Source organism: Emydura macquarii, unplaced genomic scaffold (genome assembly GCF_026122565.2).
Source record: "Emydura macquarii macquarii isolate MOO-44397 ecotype Brisbane River unplaced genomic scaffold, CSIRO-AGI_Emac_v2 contig_705, whole genome shotgun sequence".
NCBI classification, from domain to species: Eukaryota; Metazoa; Chordata; order Testudines; family Chelidae; genus Emydura; species Emydura macquarii.
Window position 1 is genome coordinate 4,308,473 of NW_027130842.1, and position 20,812 is coordinate 4,329,284.

General features: G+C 43.0%; 1 protein-coding gene across 2 annotated transcripts; it reads left to right on the forward strand.

Moving 5' to 3' along the window:
* Positions 1–9,907: 9,907 nt before the first annotated feature.
* On the forward strand, positions 9,908–20,330 carry ABRACL (ABRA C-terminal like). 2 transcript variants are annotated; one of them, XM_067542201.1, is made up of 4 exons: positions 9,908–10,004; positions 13,357–13,418; positions 18,503–18,569; positions 19,783–20,330. In XM_067542201.1, the coding sequence occupies exons 3-4, from the start codon at positions 18,509–18,511 to the stop codon at positions 19,965–19,967; spliced, it is 246 nt and encodes an 81-aa protein (XP_067398302.1). In that variant the 5' UTR covers positions 9,908–10,004; positions 13,357–13,418; positions 18,503–18,508; the 3' UTR covers positions 19,968–20,330. The 2 variants fall into 2 exon arrangements, with proteins under 2 accessions (XP_067398302.1, XP_067398303.1); XM_067542202.1 differs by lacking the exon at positions 13,357–13,418 and having other exon boundaries at positions 9,941–10,004.
* Positions 20,331–20,812: the final 482 nt, after the last annotated feature.

Consider the following 20,812-nt stretch of genomic DNA (forward strand, 5'->3'; position numbering starts at 1 on the left):
TTAAGAAGGTGCTGTAGTGCTCTGAAATAGAAAAATATATTGTAACTAAAAATTAACCAAAATCAGCCAAATTATATAGACAATTTTTCACCCAAAGGAAAGGGAGGAGTGCGTAAATTCCTCACCTGTCTATTAAGAGCTATTGTGAATAAATCAACCTGCTAAATATAGACATTGAAGTTTGATTAACAAATAAGAAGTAGACACGGGATACAAACCTAAGCTTTTTCTTTAAAGACTGTCTTTTTACAACAAAGCATGGTTGTTGCTGGACAACATGACAAACTATGAAAACATATAAAAGATACTTTTTCCTGTTCTGTGTGCTGTTCTTACTAATAATGATCCATGTCTTTATTGCAGTGTGATCTGTTTAGTATGGAAACAGCACTTGCAAACTGTAATTTGTCAGGGCAAGGTAAAACTCCATGAAGAGAAACACATAAAATAAACTGCATAAATCTTTTTTTGCTCAGGGCATGACACAAAGTTAGATAGATCTACGCCTAATGCCTTCCTTAAAGCCAAATAGCCATCCTCATCTGCACTTTTGATAGTCTCTTGAACACTTTGTCTTGGTATTGAGCAAAAACAGCCTGGGCCTGTTCCATCTTTATTGCCTCTATGATGAGATGACTGGTTCTGTGGATGTGGGGAAAGCAGTGGACGTGATACTGACTTTAGCAAAGCTTTTGATATGGTCTCCCACAGTATTTTTGCCAGCAAGTTAAAGAAGTATGGGTTGGAGGAATGGATTATAAGATGGATAGGAAGTTAGCTAGATCATCGGGCTCAACGGATAGGATCAATGGCTCGATGTCTAGTTGACAGCTGGTAACAAGTGGAGTGCCCCAGGAGTCGGTACTGAAGCCAGTTTCATTCAACATCTTCATTAACGATCTGGAAATTGGAGCGGATTGCACCCTCAGCAAGTTTGCAGATGACACTAAGCTGGGGGGAGTGGTAGATATGTTAGAGGGCAGAGATAGGATACAGAGTGACCTAGACAAATTGAAAGATTGGGCCAAAAAAAAAAATCTGATGAGGTTCAATAAGGACAAGTGCAAAGTCTTGCATTAGGATGGAAGAGTCCCATGAACTGCTACAGACTGGGGACCGACTGGCTAGGCAGCAGTTCTGCAGAAAAGGACCTCGGGGTTACAGTGGATAAGAAACTGGATACGAGTCAATAGTGTGCCCTTGTTGCCAAGAAGGCAAACAGCATATTGCGCTGTGAAGAGGATGTGGCCTGTCCCTCCCTGGTAGTCTTGGAGGGAGGCCATGCCCCCTCTCTGTCACACCTGCGTGGGCAAACTTTACACTGGGGATTAGCTCTCCACTGTCGGTAGCCCAGGCCCTCAGGTGGGGAGAATAAGCAACTTCTAGCCCTATGCAGAATGGGCAAACTGTCTGTAGGCCCAGCCCCTTCAAGCAGGGTGGGGCAGGCCAAGGAGTCAGTAGCCTTTCGCCATTAGGCGGGGCAGAGCAAGCAAAGCGAGCTGGCTACAACCTATTGAGGCTTCACAGACTGAGGGGCGGTCACCGCAGGGTGTGGGTGGCCAAGAGGATGCAAGCCCAACCAACTCCACTGCGTCCCAGCCCAGGGCCCTAGCATTGGTGGGGTGTCCTGCCACTGGGTCAGCGGGGCTCCAGCTGAAACTCGCTGAGTGGTGCTCAGGCTTGAGTGCAGCCGGACTGAGGTCAATTATCCCTGGCCTACTTCCTCCACCCTTGTGCCTGTGCACCTGTGGTCCAGATCATAGTCCACTTCCTCAGGGTAAAACATGAGGGGCAGTCCCAGCAGGCCCTCAGCATCACTGGTGTCAGGCAGCTCCTCCAGGTTGCAGGGCCCCGGTAGCTCTGGCAGGTTCTCTGAGCTCCAGCTGGTAGGCAGCTCCTCCGCACAGCAGTGGTCAGGCCTGGGTCCCAGCACTGGGGAAGAGATGTCCTTCTCCTTTGGCCTCTCTTCCCCAACTGAGCTGGAGGGCCCACCCTATATACTTCCTGTTCCTGTCCTAGTCCCGCCCCTCTGCTTCTGGCATGGTGGGCATGGTGTCTTCAAGCCCACCCTCTAGGGTTTGAGTGACAGTTCCTCCCTGTGCATCTCGGAGGGAGGCCATGCCCCCTTGTTACAGGCTGCATTAGTAGGAGCATTGCCAGCAGATCAAGGGAAGTGATTATTCCCTTCTATTTGGCATTGGTGAGGCCACATTTGGAGTACTGTGTCCAGTTTTGGGCCGCCCACTACAGGAAGGATGTGGACAAATTGGAGGGAGTCCAGCGGAGGGCAACGGAGGGCTGGAGCACATGACTTATGAGGAGAGGCTGAGGGAACTAGGCTTGTTTAGTCTGCAGAAGAGAAGAGTGAGGGGAGAATTGATAGCAGCTTTCAACTGCCTGAAGGAGAGTTCCAGGGAGGGTGGAACTAGGCTGTTCTCAGTGGTGGCGGATGACAGAACAAGGAGCAATGGTCTCAAGTTGCAGCGGGGGAGGTCTGCATTAGATATTAGGAAAATCTTTTTCACTAGGAAGATGATGAAGCACTGGAATGGGTAACCTAGAGAGATGATGGAATCTCCGTCCTTAGAGGTTTTTAAGGCCCAGCTTGACAAAGCCCTGGCTGGGATGATTTAGTTGGGGTTGGTCCTGCTTTGAGCAGGGGGATGGACTAGATGATCTCCTGAGGTCCCTTCCAACCCTAATCTTCTATGATTCTGTGATCTTTGTTCTCTGATCTAATGCTGTCCAAGTCCTCTGGGCTCTCTAAAAAGGTCTTGTTCTGTTGAGAGATTTTCAGAAAATAAACCCCCATTCTAGATTTATGCAGCCCTGGCTGGTTCCTACACCACAGCTCCCTCAATATATTATATCCTATTGACCTGGAACTCGGCTCCATGATTCAGATTGTTCAAAGGAGACCTCCCAGTCTCGTGTGAGGCCTCCCCCTCCATGTGTTCAGACAATGGGTAGGCATCACACTCGTCAACAGCCTCACAATTACTTGGGTCTCCCAGTCAGGTTCTGGGGTCTCCAGCAGCTGCTGAGCCAGAGGGCTTCTCTCCTCCTCAGAAACTGTTGCTGATGTAGTGCTTCTCTGCACCCGAGCACCGTCAGAGCTAACATAAATTCCATACTTCCAATGGGTGTGATGCAGGAGTCTTGTTTCCTCTTGGCATTTCCATGATTTCTGAAAATGGGCTTTTAAAACAAGATGCCTCTTTCATACTTTGAGTGCTTGCAGGTTTCCACGGTGGTGCTACGAAATAACCAACAGCTAAGGCTAGAGGCTGGATTTCTGGTCTAGATACCTTCTCCGTTTGGCCACCACTCACAAGGGCCCACCGATTGGCTTGCTTTTCTGCTCAAGCCTACACAGTGTCCTAGACTGACACCAACTGGCGGAGAGGGGCTGGCCACAGACAGGGGCCTCATGGAAGTGAAAACAAACACATGTGGTACATGCCACGGGGCCGGAGTCTCAAGAGACATCAAGGGCAGTTCTTTCCAGCCCTGTCTCAGAGCTGATTGGTTAAGGGCCAGGGAAGCATTACCACTAGCAATCCAGCCTGTGCCCTACAGTGCATGCTCCGGGTCAGGACTATGTCACACCCTTACTGTTGATTGGTCAGGGGGTGGTGCTAAGAGGGGTATGACAAGTGTTTTGACAGGTAGGTTGTGAACAAATTTGCATAAGAAAGTGAAATTTTGGTAGCTGTGTATCCCTAAATGACTTGTGTCATCTGTAAGACTTTTAAATGCTTCTTCTTCCAGAAAGTTCTCCCAAAGCGTTTCAAATCCAAAATTACAAAGCCCACCATGACATCACAAGCTGTTGTCAGACTTCTCTAAATTGGGTTTGGTTGCCAGCTAATTCTCTGTCAAGTTAAAATTCCAACACAAACAAGTCCTGCGTGCTGATGGGCAACCTTAACAACTTGAAGTTATTATCCATTAGAATGTCTCAGATCTGTAAATGGTCTTTCCATTATACAGATCACAATCAATAAGCATTTGGAAAGGATTGCTTAAAGTTGTAGTTATTTTATTTTGTTTCCTTTTAAGCCCAAACATATGTGCAGGAAATATGTATAGTAGAGTAACTAAGAAAAGCTAATACTTAATAATGAGATTATTAAATTGAGTTATCAGTAAATTTGTTGTTTTAATTAACTCACGTAGTATTGATATTTGTTAAGTGATTAATTACCCAGTAACGACTGTTGAGGAAGGGTTAGATTGTGGAAGCACGTCACCTAGAGGGCTCTCTGGGAGGGACTGGCAGCACAATCATCCACTAATATTTTGTGTGAAGTGAAAGTGCACATTCATAACTCATGCTAGCACGACTCATCCAGTGGCTGGCTCACTAGAAGATAACCAAGTTAAGTGAACTTAATGTGTTAAGTTAGTGGCCAAGGTCTCTGCTGCAGTGCTGAAAGGCCTGAGTTTGGAACCTGCTGACAATCCATTCAGGATGTTACACACGCTGCTCCATCCCTTTTAAGGTACAACCTGTTTCCTTTCCTACACTCGAACTTCATAGGCTGATGTGGAGGGTGCATGATCCCATCTCCAGCCTAGCTCTTTGAGAAGAGTTGTAGCCCTGACTGCACAGAGTGATTAGCCTCAATTACTCTAAGTGCAAGAACTGCAAGTTTTCCTTGCCTATGAGTGGGGTGTATAAAGGGAGAAAGGGATCCTTCTCCCTGCACTCCGCTTCACCTGCTTACAGGCTTGGAACTGTTTGGCCCTAAAAGAAGTATAGTGATTATACTACAGAATTAAGTCACTGGTTGGAAAGGTTATAGTTTTTGAATGAGTATCTGTTTTGTATTCAATAATAGGTGAAATAATTATAGTTATATGTGGCATATTGGCTCTAAAGCAGGCTTCTGGGCCTGCATTACTCTTGTCTTGGCAGCAAGACAATGTGGGCCTTACAGTTTGAAAGGATGCCTGGGAACTGTGGGTGACCATAAGGCATGATGAGAAAGAGATCAGACTATACTGTATAAACCTCTATTTTCCTCTCACAACACAGAGAGAAAGATGTGCTGGTGGGTTTCCGGAAGGAGTTGGGTCAGTGACTGTTGCTAAACGTGTCCTAAAGACAGATGAGAGATGGGAAAAGGGAAGCTCTGCTCAGGGGTATTTCAATTATGTTGGGGGACTTTGTATAAGCGAAAGTTTATATAAGTTTATATAGTTTGTATAAAGCGAAACTTTGGGCAACAAAACAGAGCTTGCTGGAAGACCGGGATAAGCACCTCTGCTTCCCTTCAGAAGCCCAGGGCTGGTGCTTCTAGCAGAGGGAAGGCAGAAGCTCCCTGTACGCATTCCCCACTGTATTTGGGTGGGAGTTTGTTGTAATACTAGCAAAAAGTCTGAAACCGGAGTAGTTGTTTATGTTTGGTCCTTGTACCACCACTAGGATGAGCTGGGTCCCTTGGGAGAAACACCTGGGAAGAAGAAACCTCCCCAGGAAGATTGTTTATTTTGTTGAATTTTTGTGGACAAGATGGCCCTTCATTACCCTGGAAAGGGTGGAGCTCATTTTAGTTGGAGAAGCATCTTTATCTGAAAGGGAAACTGAGGCAGCAGCTGCATTGACACAGGTAAGAAGTCTGCAACATTACAGCATTGCACAGTTTTCAATCAAATGCAGGTTCATTGGCTGCAACCTTTATACTGTTAGTGTCACTTACTTATACAAATAGATATCCAAATACATTAACCTAATAAGATGTGCTTGTCATGTCATTAACCTTATTCAAAGTGGTAGGGCTTTGCTTTTCCAAATGAGGCACTTGTAAAGGCTAGTAAAAAGGAGACAGGATGCCCTAAGAACAATAGGTCTAGACCTATTTTCCTTTCAGTTTTATAAAGAGGTTTTGAAGGAAGTGGAATCACTGTTTCCTCACTTCGGACCTGCTAGAACAGTCAGTGCCAGTTAGTTTTTCTATGAATTTCAGCTCCCAGTAATGAAGCATGTATGTTCCTTAGGTAACAAATGAATGAAGTAGAATCTGTATTTGTCTTGCTGAGGTGCACTGCTTGCAACTGTGATGGAAGCACAAAGTTGAGGAGTAGTCAGAGTATGGAACAAAAGAGAGCATCTTCCCACAAAAGGGTTGTAAATGTACCCATTGGAAATCCATTGGGAGTTTATTACTGAAGTTTACAAATTTACTTGCATAAAGAATCATTGGTTAACCAGTGGAATGGATGGTAGATGTCAACAGTTCAACCTACGTATTAACACTACTTTAAATTACTTGATACTACCAGATATATCTCTGTTGGCTTACAACTGTGAGCAAAAAACTATTAGTTATAAATAGTATGCAGAATATCCCAACACACAGTGAAGACTCTAAACTAATCACATTGCATGTTACTTCTCAGTCAAGGGGGTAAGGCGAGTCCCTAAATGCCAGCTCCCTGTGGCCACAAAGTCACCAGACACTGGGATGTGTTAGACTTAAAGTGTGTGCACAGTTAGCATGGCTTAACAATCAGAGACTGAAAACTAGGGAAATCCCCAAACATTTCCCAGACAGAAGTTCCACATTAGTATATATTTTCTTAAACATCTGTCAAACCCCTGAGCCACTACCATACTTTTGACCAGGGAGATTGTTTACGGTTACTTGCATCATATCCCTTACATATTTCACCAAAAATCTTAAATTACTAGCACTTGCAGATATACAGCAGCTTTCACTTTTTGCTTCCTGATGGTGTCACAATTACAACTCCACCTAGTTCTCTACACACAGGAGAAATCCCTTTTTGTCTGGATTTGGGGTGTCATCAATAAAACCTGCTCAGTCACCACAAATTTGCAAACTCCCACAAAACCGTCAGAAATGTACTTAAATTAATTTCAGGCTCCCCCTCGGAATCTAGTATCATTTCAAATTATTTTATTTCAAGTGAAAATAAAGGTCAGCTTTCTGAATAGGATAAGAAGGCAGATCTCTTGCAGTGGAAACCCAGTCTGAGCTTGCACAAGAAAGAGCTGGGATCAAGGGAAGTGCACTGAGAAATTTCTCTAAGAGCTCACACACACAAGAAATATGCGAATGCATACATGCCACCCACAAATTCTGTATCAACCAAACACATATGGTGCAAATAGAGTGCTTTAATGTATACAGCTGCTTACTGTGAGCATCTATAAGAGATGTGAGGCTCAATTCTCCTACTCATTTCTGCAACACAGGAAAAAAACCCTGTTGTTTCAATGCTAATAAAGTCATAAGACAATGCAAGACTTACACTACTTACAAAATTGACTAAATCAGCAGCTAACAATATTGAGTGAAACTAACTAAAAATTAAAATAGTTAACATCATTTGATTAGACTTACAAAAAATCTGAACATTGCCACACATGCCAAAGGTGATTGGACACAGTTTCCTTGAAAGTAAGAGATTAAGGCTGAGATTTACAAAGCCACATAAGACTTTTGGACACCCAATGACCATTAATTTTAAAGATGAAAAGCTCAAGGTGATGCCAAAGACAATTTCATTGGCCTTTCACTTATGTTTAAATAATTTATCTGGTCACAAGTGAAAATTAATTTGGTGTTCTCATCCTAGGCCCCTAGCAGGTATTTTTCTACTATTCACCCTTTCCCCATCAATGCCCACTTTGGCCTTTTGGGGCATGATTAGAGGCATCTGCTAGAATACTGGGTCAATACTGATGTACATTAAGAGAGCACTGTGGGAAGTTATACCTGATTCTGACCAGTGCTCTTTATTCCTTTGTTTCAAACAGTATCAAATCATACAAATTGGGACCAAATAACTTGATAGAGTTGTGATAGTATAGAATTTGGACCTTAGTTTTTAGTTTAGATTGCAAAATTGATATTGCAATTTGACTTAACACAAGAAGAGAGATCCCAATTTGCAGCACTCACTAGATAGAAGTTTGATGCTAAAAAAATGTATCCCTAGAAATGGAATCCACTAAAATGCCTCCTTCATTTGATATGAGGATAAAACACTGAGGATCACAGAGATATGTTAGATCGAGATGATGCAGTGTCAGGAATATTAAAATGGCACTTATAAACACACTTGTTGAGTTAAAGCTTGATTCTGGAGGTGTTCACCATCACAACTTCAGTGGGAGTCGTGGGTGTTTAGCACTTCTCAAAATCAAGATCAATGCATTGAACAGCAAACAACTCCAATAAATCCAGAGACAAATCTTTTCATGTCTCCTTCCACTCATAGGTTTGCTGGACAGCTGTGAAATGTGCTCCGATGGCTAATAGGTCGGCTTGACATTTTCTGACAAAAATTAAATGTAATGTCAATGTTTCACGTTAAATAAAACAATCTTGACAAACACCCAGCCATAGTTCTGTTGTATTTCAATAAGATTTCCTTCAGACAAAGATTTGACGCATTTCTATCATGAGTCATTATTAATGCCTCAGCACTAAGAAGTCAATTTATGTCAAACTAATAAATACAAATATTAAATTCAGAGCAGAATTTGAAGTGAAATAGTAATATTAATGTAACAGTCTTCACTATTACCATTACTTGACAGCTGTATGCAGTCAGCCTTGTCAACTTTCTGGAAAAGTACAAGTGATACCTGTGTGGAGGAGGCATTTACTTAACAAAGAGGGCTGAATGTGTGAGTAGAGAAGAAGCCTCAGCCAATGGTTAAGGTGCTCGCTTGGTGACTCGAGAGTTCGGTTCACTTTCTTGCTCTACTGAAGACTTGTGGTATGACGTTGAGCAAGTCACTTGGTCTCTCTGTGCCTCAGGTAATAGCACTTCCCTATCTCACAGAGGTGTTGTGAGAATAAATATATTGAAGTATGTGAAATGCTGAGATATTACAGTAAAGAGAGTCAGATAAGTACCTTAGATACATACAGTAAGTAACTGAAACTGTTTAAAACATGCAATAGTGCAAACAGAAATTATGAGCTTGATGCAGAAATTGCTGGGTGAGATTCTTTGGACAACATTATGCAGGAGTTCAGACTAGATGATCATATTGGTCCCTACTGGCCCTAAAATCTATGAATCATGTCCATCCTTATGTCTAGTGGAACTAATTACAAAGCAGAGGCATTGACAACCATCTGTGGCTTTTGGTCCAAACCCAATACATTTTTCTCTATGTTGGAGGACTGCACACACAACAAACCTTTATTTCTCCACATATAGGAAGAGAAGGGAAAAAGTTACATTTTATATAGCACCCCACAAGAGGGAGAGGAAAGGGTCATTGCAGTGTGTACATCAGGATTGTTTTGTGGACAAAAGGTGACTTTTGTTGACAAAACTCTCTAGTGTAGACCAAGCCTCAGACTGTGCAAAGCTATGGGGTCCAGTGATGGTGCAAGTGTAGTGGGGAGGGAAAGGAAATCCTGCACCAAGGCAAAATAGAAAAAAATATATTAGAGAATAATAAATGCAGCTCAAGAAGGAAAAAAAAAGTGACTTAAGTCATTCTATCCTTGTCGGGGCACGCTATATCCTGACCCCCTCCCGTCGTGGTTTTGTATCTCCTGGCAGGCCTTGAAAATCTGATGTTAAACAGTCATGGGGATGGATGATTGAATTTGCCCTCCAAGTCCCAGACCTAGCTTCCAGGCAGCACTGTGCTTTAACCTCCTGGACCTCACTTTCAGAGGGGAACAGCAACAACAATCTCCTGCAGCAGACAACAAAGGGATCCGGGAGAGAGGCTGCTGCCGCTGCGGGGACCAATAGCCCCTGCCTGACCTCTTGAGCTGGGGCTGTACAAAGGCGGACTCCGTCTTGAATCGCCCCCCCCCCATAGGCTTCTCTCCATTCATGTGGGCGGCACTTTCTCCCTGCACTTTAAATATACTTATTGCAGCGCCTTACTTCTCCCTGCCTCCATCCTCCCCCTCCCCCCCGCCAGCCACCACTTCCTCCTGCACTCGGTCGGTGAGGTATCAGGCCGCTCCAAGGCGCTCCCCTCGCTTCTCACTAAGGTAAGAAAAAGAAAAAGCCGCCGGGCAGTTCCGCGGGTGAGTGGCACCTGCCCGGCTCCCCGAGCCGCGGGGGCAGCGTGCCCGGGAGGGGGCGAAGGGGCTCGCGCTTTGCAGCCCCAGCCTGCACGCGGCGGCTGAATCCTGCAGAGCAGCCGGGGAGGGGAGCCCGCTCGCGGGGCAGGGGCTGCAGGTTGGGCGGTGGGGGGTCTCTGGGGCCTGAGCACGGGCGCTGAGGTCTCTGTTCCCGGGGGTGGGGAGCCCGCGCGGCAATGAAAGGGGCGGGCTGGCTGCACCCACCCTTCGGGCAGCGCTTCCGCACCGGCACCCATGTGACCCCGTCCTGCACACGGCTGCTGGGGAACCACGCCGGTGTGTCTGCCGCACGCGCTCAGTCCCAGCTCCAGGGAGGGAGGCCAAATCCCTCTGCCCTCCCCGTCGCGCAGTTGGGAGTCACCGTCCAGGAGCCTCTTTCCCGAAGTGTGCAAGGAACGTGCGTGTCCCCCGCAGCGGGTGAGGGATTTCCTCCCTCTCTGGCTGGACTGGGGGGTTCTGCTGCATTAGGCTGTCACACACACAACCCCGCCGGTGGCACCCTCTCCGGCCTCCCTCCTCCCAGCCATGGCACGGGCTCCTGGGTTGCATTTCTCACGGATACACGCTGCTTTTCTAGGCGGGAGATGAACGCGGGTTGTTGGTAATTATGCCTGGGCGGGACCATCCAGGACCGAGCGGATGGGGCAGCAGGAGGGCAAAGCGCACGGGATGAGGTGTGGCTAGAGCCTATCAAAGCTCGGCTACTGCTACTGCTACTGCCAGAGAGGCACTAGGATGACCAAATAGGGTGTGTAGCATCAGGAAGGAAGCTCGTCATTCTCCAGTATGCAGCCCTATTCTTTACGGAGCACCAAGCTAATGTAAAGGAATGTGCTTACAGCCCTTTAAACACAAACCTGGACCAAATGCAGGTTGCTTTAAAACTAAATTTGCAAGACCATCGGAGACTTCCCTTCCTCTGCTCTGCCAAGGCTCACTCATTTTGAGAGAGTTTTTAGCAGTTTTTGAAGCATCTCCTCTGAGGAATAGCTTTTCTGCTAGTGTTTCAATAAGCCACCTACAGCATTTCTCAAAATCTCTGCCTCATGCGAATTGTCACATCTTGACAGCTTTGAGCTTAAAGGTCAGCAGACTGGTTGGTCAGAAATAAATAGTTTTACTGCATTCCAACTCAATATACCCTCTTTATAATTCTTATATTTAAAAATTTTGCTCAAGGGGATAGTCTCTTGAAATGGACATCTTATACCCTGATCCTGTAACAGGATCTTCTAGCAAAGTCCCTTGCACTCATGTGGAGTGCGATTAACTTCAGTGAGATTCAATGAGGAAATATGCATCATACTAGAAGATCTTCATGCAGCATTGTGACATTGGCATTATCATGGTACAACAGTGCTACTATAGTTAAGGTTGCATCACAATTTCTGTTTAAAGGTGGATCTTTCTAAGTCCTCTATAGTCAACATGCATAGTTGGATTCCTTTGGAATTTGGTGTGCCTCAAAAAGGTGCAGGGTACGATTAGTGTCCCAAATTTGGGGTCATTTGAGTTAAGCGTTCCAGAGATATAAGCCATGAAATAAATAGCATTTTTTCAAAAACTTTCCAGGTGGAGTGTGGGTTGTTGGTTTTTTTTTTTTTTTTTTTTTTTTTTGTTTTTTTTTGGGGGGGGGGGGGGAGGGAGGGGGAGGGGTTGCACAGTGTTGGGGATCAAACTGTTGATGTGATGCAGATCAAGATGATCAGTCTTTCAAGGTTTACCCAAGGTAGTGCATGGCACCCACTAAATCCTTGGAGGACCCAAATTGAAAATATTATTTAATGTACATTTTTTATAGTAGGCCTGCACCAATAAGAAAAATGGCTAGATCAGTTTCCATTCCTGTCATTTTATATGCTTTAAAGCTCAACATTTGTCAGGGCTCTAAAATCCAACTGGTTAATTGGATTGCTTGGAAATTTGGTGTGCCTCATGGGAATGCTGGGTAGCATTAGTAATCCAAATTTGGGGTCCTTTGAGAGGTTCCTTAGTTACAGCCCTCTACAGACTCCCTCAGAAAACCCAGTTTCCCTCTGATGCCTTGTACTGTTAAATTGAGAGCTACTAATGACTGGATTAATCATGCACCTCATTGAGATTGATGGTGGTGAACTCACCCTTCTATTAGTATAACTAAGTATAAATTAATGACAAGCCGCCACCTAAGACAAACAGAGTTTTGTACTGAGTGGCCAGAGGTTGCTGCAATTTGTCAGTCATGGGGGGCAATTTTATTTTTTGGGGGAATGTAATCAAAGTTTCGTTGGGAAAAAAATTAGAGGAGAGGGGAGTGGTAATAGGGGGTGGAGGATTGGGGAAATATGGGGAGAGGGATTTGGGGCTGCAGGAAAGGGAGTGGTCTTAGAAGGATGGTGGTAGGGGAGGGAAGAGAAATGAGGGAGTCCTGGCACTCCCCAGCTCTGCCTGTGCACCCTACTCCTGCACCTCTGCCAATGTATCCCAACCCCACTGCACTCCAGCGTTCGGCCAGTGCACCACAACCCATGTACAAACCCTTCACACATCCACCAATTTAATTTGACTATAAGCTCTTTGGGGCAGGGACTTTCTCTGTTACTATAGTGCTGCACTAATGCCACTATAATTGAGGTTGCATCATGATGGCGGTGGAACAGTTGGCCTTTCTAAGTCTTCTAAAATTGACATGTTTAGTTGTATTCCTTTGAAATTTGGTGCCTCAGGAGGGTGCAGGACAGAGTTAATGACCCAAATTTGGGGTCATTTGAGCTATGGGATGCCAAGATATAAGACCCCCCCAAAATAGCCATTTTCCAAAAAGTTTCTAGTTGGGGTTTCTTTGCTCAGAGCTAGAAATCAAATTATTGATGTGCTGTGGATCAAAATGATTTCAATCTGTCGCATTTTACCCAAGGTAGCACACAGCACTCACTAAATCTTCGGGGGACCCAAATTGAGAATGGTATTTAAGAACATGTTCACTTCCTTGCCTGCACAGGTGTGCTGTCTGGTGGGATTACAGTGCACTTTCACAAATAAAGAAAAAACCATGAGAGTTTCTTTGCAGCCACTTTATGCTTGCCTGAGAATGCATAGTTCAAGGGAATGTGTCGATGCCATTGCCCTGGTGAATACCTTGCCACAGACATTTCTGGTCTGATCTTTTATACGAGTGCATACCTCATGATTCAATACCTCATGTATACCCTCAGATTTAATACTTCATATTGCTTTCTACAAGTTTCTCTCTTACAATGTGTTTTTATTTTATGGGCAGATTTACTGCGAAGACAGCAGAATAGTCAGCAGCCACAGTAACCAACGTTTTTATTTTATCAGGTGAGAAGCAGCCCGAGCCTGAGAACTTTGTGGAGGGATATTGCCGGGGAGGAGGAGATAGGCACGGGGAGAGGGGTTGTCGCTGTAGAGGGGCTGAGACATGAGGATGAGTGGTAGACAAGCCTTGAATTTGTTGTTTGGGAAAATCTGTGTTTTATCAGCCCTTGTGGAGTATGTGTGTGAGCAAGTGACTACTTCCTGATCTTGGAAGAACATTAATTGGGAAATTGGAGGGTTCATGGCAAATCAGAAAAGGTGTACTGTACGGCGTTGAAAAATTCAAGTTCTGACTCCCCTGGGGTACATCTACTGGAACAGGTTCAGAGGATCTTTCTCTGAAACCTAAAACTGTCACTGTTTTGTAACAGAAACCCCATTTGCAATTTCTCTCACTTGTCCTGCCATAAACTCCATCCACCAATCATTCTGAAACATGACCAAGAACACCATTCCACAGTAACATATTGTAGCTGTCCTTCGCTCTAGCCACTTCATGTGATTCAGGTTATAGGAGTGGGGAAGTAACAGCCATTGAAACATTTGTATACCAGGGAGTGAACACTTCAGGGAGATGAGTTCCCTGCTTGCACTAGAGAGAACTGGCTACAGTAGTGGGGAGGGGGCCAGGTTGGAGGGCAGAACACATTGAATGGGTTTGGGACATGGCAGGGGAGATGTTCTGAAGCAGGGCTGGTGGGTTGCAGCTGATGGGGCGGGGAGGGGAGGGGAGCTCAGTATGCTGATTGTGGGACATGATATATACAGCTGCCTAAATGACTACTAACTCCTGCCAACAATATATATTTCCCTGTTAAAAAACTTAGTGGCAAAAAACTGTTAACGCAGCATTACAGTTGCTTGGTGGTATGTTGTCCCCTTGCAGAATGTTGAGTTGAGCAAAATGCAAACGTTTCAGCAACTATAGGGTTAGCAGAGTAAGGGCATGGGTGTTAACGGGGCATACTGGGGCAGTGCGGAAAGAGATTAAGATTGCATTGGCAACCTTACAAAGTTTGAGTTTGCTCAATTGTGCGTGCTGCCAGGGGACGATCTACCACTAAGCAACCTTAACTCTGGATTAACATAGATTTTTTGCCATTGAATATTAATGGTTTTAGGACTGGATGAGCAGTAGTCAGAAACCTTACATCAGTATGTCTCAGTACAATATAAACATCGTAAAGCTGGACCATGTAGATCCAATCCTGGTTCTACTAAAGTTAACGGAAAGTTTAGTGGAAATTCCCACTTCAGTGGGAACAGGTTCAGGCTTTTAATCTAACACAGCGTTACAGTGAGTAGCTGTAATGTAAAGTACTTTAGATATATTTTTGGTCAAAGAAACTATTTTTGGTGATAAAAGCTAAGTGATTATTATAATAATAATACCTAGCTTTTCTACAGTGCGATTCACCCATAGAAATCAAAGCACTGTACAAAAGGATGTAAGTATCATTATCCCTGTTTTACAGCTGGACAAACTGAGGCACAGAGCAGCAATAACAACATATTTCCTGGTCTTCAGGCAAAATAATATTACACTCTTCTGCTAGGCAAATTTACAGGATGCAAAGTGAAATTTTGTTTTCATAATACCTGGTGAAAATCATGTTGGATGCCACAAACAGTCATTGTATAACTAATATTAGAGTTGACATTTGCTTTGACATTTGGCTTGGAGGATCTATTCCAAAATAAAGTGAATGATATCTAAGTATTGCTTAAAATAACAACTTTGGGTCCATTCTTCTAGTTATGCACTCCTTATACAATCTCCTTTGACTTTTAAGGGAATTTTGCATAAAGGAGTAGTTCAGGCTCAGGCACCAAGATGTTCTTTCCTAAACTGATGGCGGGGGGAAATCCTAAATTAATTCTAAACAATCATTTTCAAATAGAAGTCAATGATACTATTCACAGTAGCAAGTACTACACCTGGTAGTGTTTGAAGGATCAGCTCTTAGGCGGTAAGCTCCTGGGGGCTTGGAACATGTGGTCTTCTGTGTCTCTCATACAATGCAAAGTACTTTGCCATCACTTTAAATGAAAAAAAAAAAAAGAAAGAAAGAAAAGGAATATCAAGTTTGAAGAATTCATTTGCTCCATCAGCTAATATAATTAGAATTTTGATATCATGTTGCCATTTTATTTTAAACACGTTTTGAAGAGGTGGTAGCATTGCAGCATCTGCTGTTGGAATACTGTTCAGCAGTTGCTAATATCCACTTGAATATTCATGAACATCCATGATTTAGGGGAAATGTAGGTTGGATGAGATTATGTGTGGGGGAAAAAATTCTCTTAACCAATGCCCATGTGAGCAGCCTATCTTCCTACAAAGCACAAGGGTGGTGGAGCTGGCTTTTCTAATCAACTTTTAACACAAGAGGAAGGAGTTATATAACCCTGACAAACTGGCATAGTGGGGTGCCTCCCATGTTTATTGTCTCAATGACTCCATGCCAAACTTGCTCACTTTACATGAACAAAGATTTTTTTTGCCCTAAATGCCAATTTTGCAAACTGAACCTGGGATCTGAAAGTCAAACTTTGTCCCTTGCTCTGGCAGTAATTGAGTAATAAAGGATCTGGAAGTGGGAATAAGCTAAAGATTCATTTGGTGCATGACAGAGAGAGAAGAACTGAGCCCACCCTTCCATAGTGGAATTTGCTTTGCTGGGCTAACAGGAGTTTAAAAGCAGTAAAAATTTACTGTTGTCTTGTCAAAAGAGAGCTGATATCACTTTTAATACATACAAGGAACAAATCTGTTTAATAATAATAAATAAATAAAAAATCCTATTCTGACCATCACTGCCCTCTGACTATTTGATAAGACCAAGTCAAAAGGGTAAAGCATTTGCCATAAAAGTTCTGGGGTTTCAGAATATAAAGTACTTCCATGCTATTCTTGCCAGAGAGGCAGTGGTCCCCATCCGTTTTCCAGAAACTGGCCATGTCCACTGGACCTGTTCAAGGGGTCAGATTCCAGTGAGATGTGCAGTTTGCATCTCAGAATAACCCTTATTGCACTTGCCCAGTCAGGTTTCTTTGTACATGGTTGTTGATGTACATCATACTACACTGCATTGTGATCTTTTCAGCTCTTACAAACTAAGCAGGATCAGACTAGAAAATGCTAGGTGCCCTAAGAAATGTCGATTTAGTAGATGGTCTGCTGCGCTCTGCATCAGCATCAAGTAATCTATCAGCATGGTGCAAAGTCACGCTGCCAATGCCTTTTAAATGAGGTGTAAGAGATCCTGAAAACCTGCACACATTATAAATCCCATGAACTTTTTCAAAAGTACAGGGCCATCAAACCTGGTGTTTTGGCCAAATAACAATTTGGGTAATTACAGTCTTTTTACCAAATAAGTTATTCTTCACTTCCTGCCCTAAACTTTGTATAGCATTGACAGTTGCCACATTTCATTGCAAAGGAGGTTGCATTTCAGTGGGTCAAGAGAGTCTTACAATACATGTACAGGGCCAAATTTTGTCTTTTAATTGTTGTTTGGGATCACTGTGAATTAAAGTAAATATTGGCATTCTTGTCGACAATATGGCATTTGTCTAAAGTTGCTCACCACTGCTAAAACCAGTTCAATTCCACTGGCAGGTGAAATGGTTGGAGTACCAGTGGAAGTAAAGTACCAGTGATCATTGGCCTTTTAACCCCCATTTGCACAGACCTGCTTTGTGCAGGATTGGAAGAGTTGGGGCCAGATCTTCAACTCAAGTAAATTGTCTTAGCTCCACTGGAGCAACACTAATGTACACAACCTGCGGATCTGGCCTGTGGTGCTTAAAACAGCAGTGGCTGCCTGGCACCTTTTCTAGAGTGCTCCTGAGGTTGCATCCACTGATGGAGCTGCACTAGCTATAGTAATCCTGGGAAATCTTAGGGGCAAAACCCCTTCTAGGGCAGACACAGCTATTAAGTCTTTGCTGTGCATTTCATATTAGAATGCAATGCCAATACCTTAGAGAAGTGTTTCTCAACCTTTTTGGGCTGGCGACCCACCTTTGGACTTGAAAAAATGGTGACTCCACCTACCTTAAGCTCAGGGCTTCAGGCTTCAGCCACCCACAGCTCAGGGCTTGTGGCTTCTGCAACTCCATGGTGCTCGGAGCTTGCAGGGCTCCAGGCTTCAGGCTTGGGGCCCAGAGCTCAGGGCTTCAGCCCCGCTCTGGTCTGAAACATGTAAATTAGCTTCGCATGGGACTCCAGGCAATTGCCCTGCTTCCTGCCCCTTAACCGTAACCCTGCTTGTGACCCCCCTCAAACCTCTCCTGCAACCCCCAGGTTGAGAAACACTGCATGAGAGGTTATAAATGCATGACTGTGGGCCCAAAGTATGGTGCTGAGACTTTTTGCCATATTGCAATCAGAAAGGTGAGAGGTTGGCAGGAGGCGGGGAAGACTGTGACAGGGTAAAACAGTCAGGAAAGTTTTAAGGGCTACCTGCCTGTCACTTGATCTCGCAAGGGATTTAAGGAAAGGATGTGTCCTCTTTCAAGGGCAGCTGGCTGAGAGAAGCAAAGGAAAAGCTTCTGGGGACTGAAGTTGGTCAGGCAAATTGCTTTGTTTTGTGTTTGAACAACAAATTGGGCCCAGAGGCCAGGACCTGAAATGGACTCAGGTGTGGCACTGGCTCTTTCCTGGTGAAATAGCCACCAGCTTATAAAGACATACAGTTCTGTCAAGCCCAGATGTTCAAAAATCATGAGTCGATCCCTAAAAATCATGAGATTTTAACGAATTAATACATGTTGGGTTCTTTTTTATTTTTTGTTGACTTCTAGGCTTTAAGCCCACAGGGTGCACTTGCGTCATATTTTAAAACTTTCCTCTGAAACCATGAGGGCTAGAAACCTATTCTTTTTAATAATGAAACCAGATGAAACCAGATCTGGGGCTTTGAGTGAAACATCAAATATTATGAGACTAATGAGAAAAGCATGAGAGTTGACAACACTGGATATACATAAACAAGGATAAGAGCATGAGTTCAAAGAAATTGCAGGTATTGCTCTTAATACCTTATATCTATATAAATGTACATTTACTCTATTTGTAGACAACAATGAATGTGGAACATGAAATTAAACTCTTAGTTGAGGAGATTCAGCGGCTGGGGACCAAAAGTAAGTACTGTAATCTCACTGATCACACAGGCCTAGCCATACCATGTCAACTTGTGAACTTGACAGCACTCATCAGCCAAGCAGGCTTAGGCTCCAGTTCTGCAAAGACTTACATATATGTTTAACTTTGACTTCAATGGCACTACCCACATTGCATAAAGGGGACTACTCTTAGAACATGATGTTAAATCCTGCTCTATTAAAATCAATGGCAAAACTCCCACTGACTTCAGGGGGGCCAGGATTTCACCCTTGGTCATTAGCTGGAGGGTGTCTTCCAGTCTCAATGCATTATTATATGAAGTAGCACTCTTCCCTTTGTAGTCAATGCTGAAGTAATGATGCAGCATGGTGCAAGGGAAGAGTACTATTGTAGGTGGTTGCTCAACATCTTTGAAAATCAGTCCCAAATTCCATGAACATGCCTAGAACAAAGACTATTCTTTTCACTGCAATATGTCACATTTAACATTCTTAGAACTTTACGTTTTTTTAAAAAGTGTCTATAATGATAAAATATGAAATGTGTGCAACTGGGATTTGGTTTACTATTTTGTTAATCCATTTTTGTGCAAGTGTAACTCTGTTTATTTCTATTTATTTTAATAAAAAGCCCTGTTAATTAAGTTTTGTTTGTTACATAATTTTATGTGCCTTTTAGAGAGAATGTAGATTGAGTGATTGTTTTGAAATTAATTTGCCCAACTCCGAGAGAGCTATTTGTGTAAGGCAAGGAGGGACACATTAGCTTTTCAATTTGAACTTTAAATGTTAATCAACATAAAGTACTTTAAAACAAATACATTTCTACAACTTCCATTAAGTCCCTTGGCACAATCTGATAGCTAAGCTTTCAGAACTATCCAATAAAAATAAACAAATCAATTTCACCCCTGATATGAGCCCACTGAAAACAATGAAATCTCTCCAAAGAAGAATTTGGCCCATTTATTAAGTATAAAAATAATTATTATTAGTATAATAATAATTTCATATAGTACTTTTCATCCATAGATCTCTGCTTTACAAAGAAAGATAAGTATCAGAGCAGTGAAGTGACTTGGCCAAGGTCACACAAAAGATAATTGACTGAGCTGGAACTACAACCCTGGTCTCTTGTAGCATTTTGAGTGTATTTCATATCAGTATCCCCAAATATTCCTCCAACTGAAGGACAATCTGCATGTGTTATAACACTGTATCTTTGATTTAGATGCTGATGGAAAGCTGAGTGTGAAGTTTGGTGTGCTCTTTGCTGATGAAAAATGTGCCAACCTCTTTGAAGCCCTAGTGGGCACTCTTAAGGCTGCAAAACGAAGGAAGATTGTTACTTACCCAGGGGAGCTACTCTTACAAGGTGTTCATGACAATGTTGATATTTTGTTACTGCAGGACTAATGCATTTTGCACTTCTCCTGTGCATTAATTAATTTGTTTCAGGTAAATGATATGCAGACTTTTCAGATGAAGGCAAATCATCCTAACGTGTTTTGATGTATTTTTCTATAATTTTATAATCAAAAGGAGACTGTCTAATTTTGAAAAATACTCCTTTTTGTATTCCTTCTGTGAACATTACTGTAAATGATTGTAAGGTGAAAGATACACGAGTGGTCATTTTAACTCAGGTAATGCATTTTTTAAATGTATCTGTCAGTTATTGTCATCATGACAGAAAAGACAGGACTGGTAACTTATCACTGTTTACAAACCAAAATCTGCTGTGGAAGTATAAAATAAAAGATGCCTAAATTTATATCATTTTTGTTGTTGTTGTTTACTTTTATTTGTAGAAAGCACATAGAATTACTCTAAGTAACAAGGCTAAATGATTGCACTAAAAGTGAGCTAGAGAGATGGAAATAGTTTTGCCATATAATGCCACCTTTTAATTCAAAATCCCATATGGAGAGGGTGGGGTGAGAGGAGGAGAGGCAAAACTACAGAATTTGTGTAAATCAGGAAATGGGCTTGATTTTCCTGATCATAAAGATTAACAATATTGATCATTAAAGGACTTCAACCTGTTCATCTTCAATCTCTTCTATGAATTTCATGGACTCTTCATGCTATTTGATTCCATCTGTGTGACTAAAACAAGAAGTGAACTTGTCAGTATGGATCACCATGATTAAAACAGGAAATTTGGCAGGTGTGAAAGTTAAAGTAACTTGAACTGGCAAAAATAAAGCAAAGAAAGTTGTTTTTTTAATGGAGAAAAAACGTGTTCTAAAGAGTCAGAT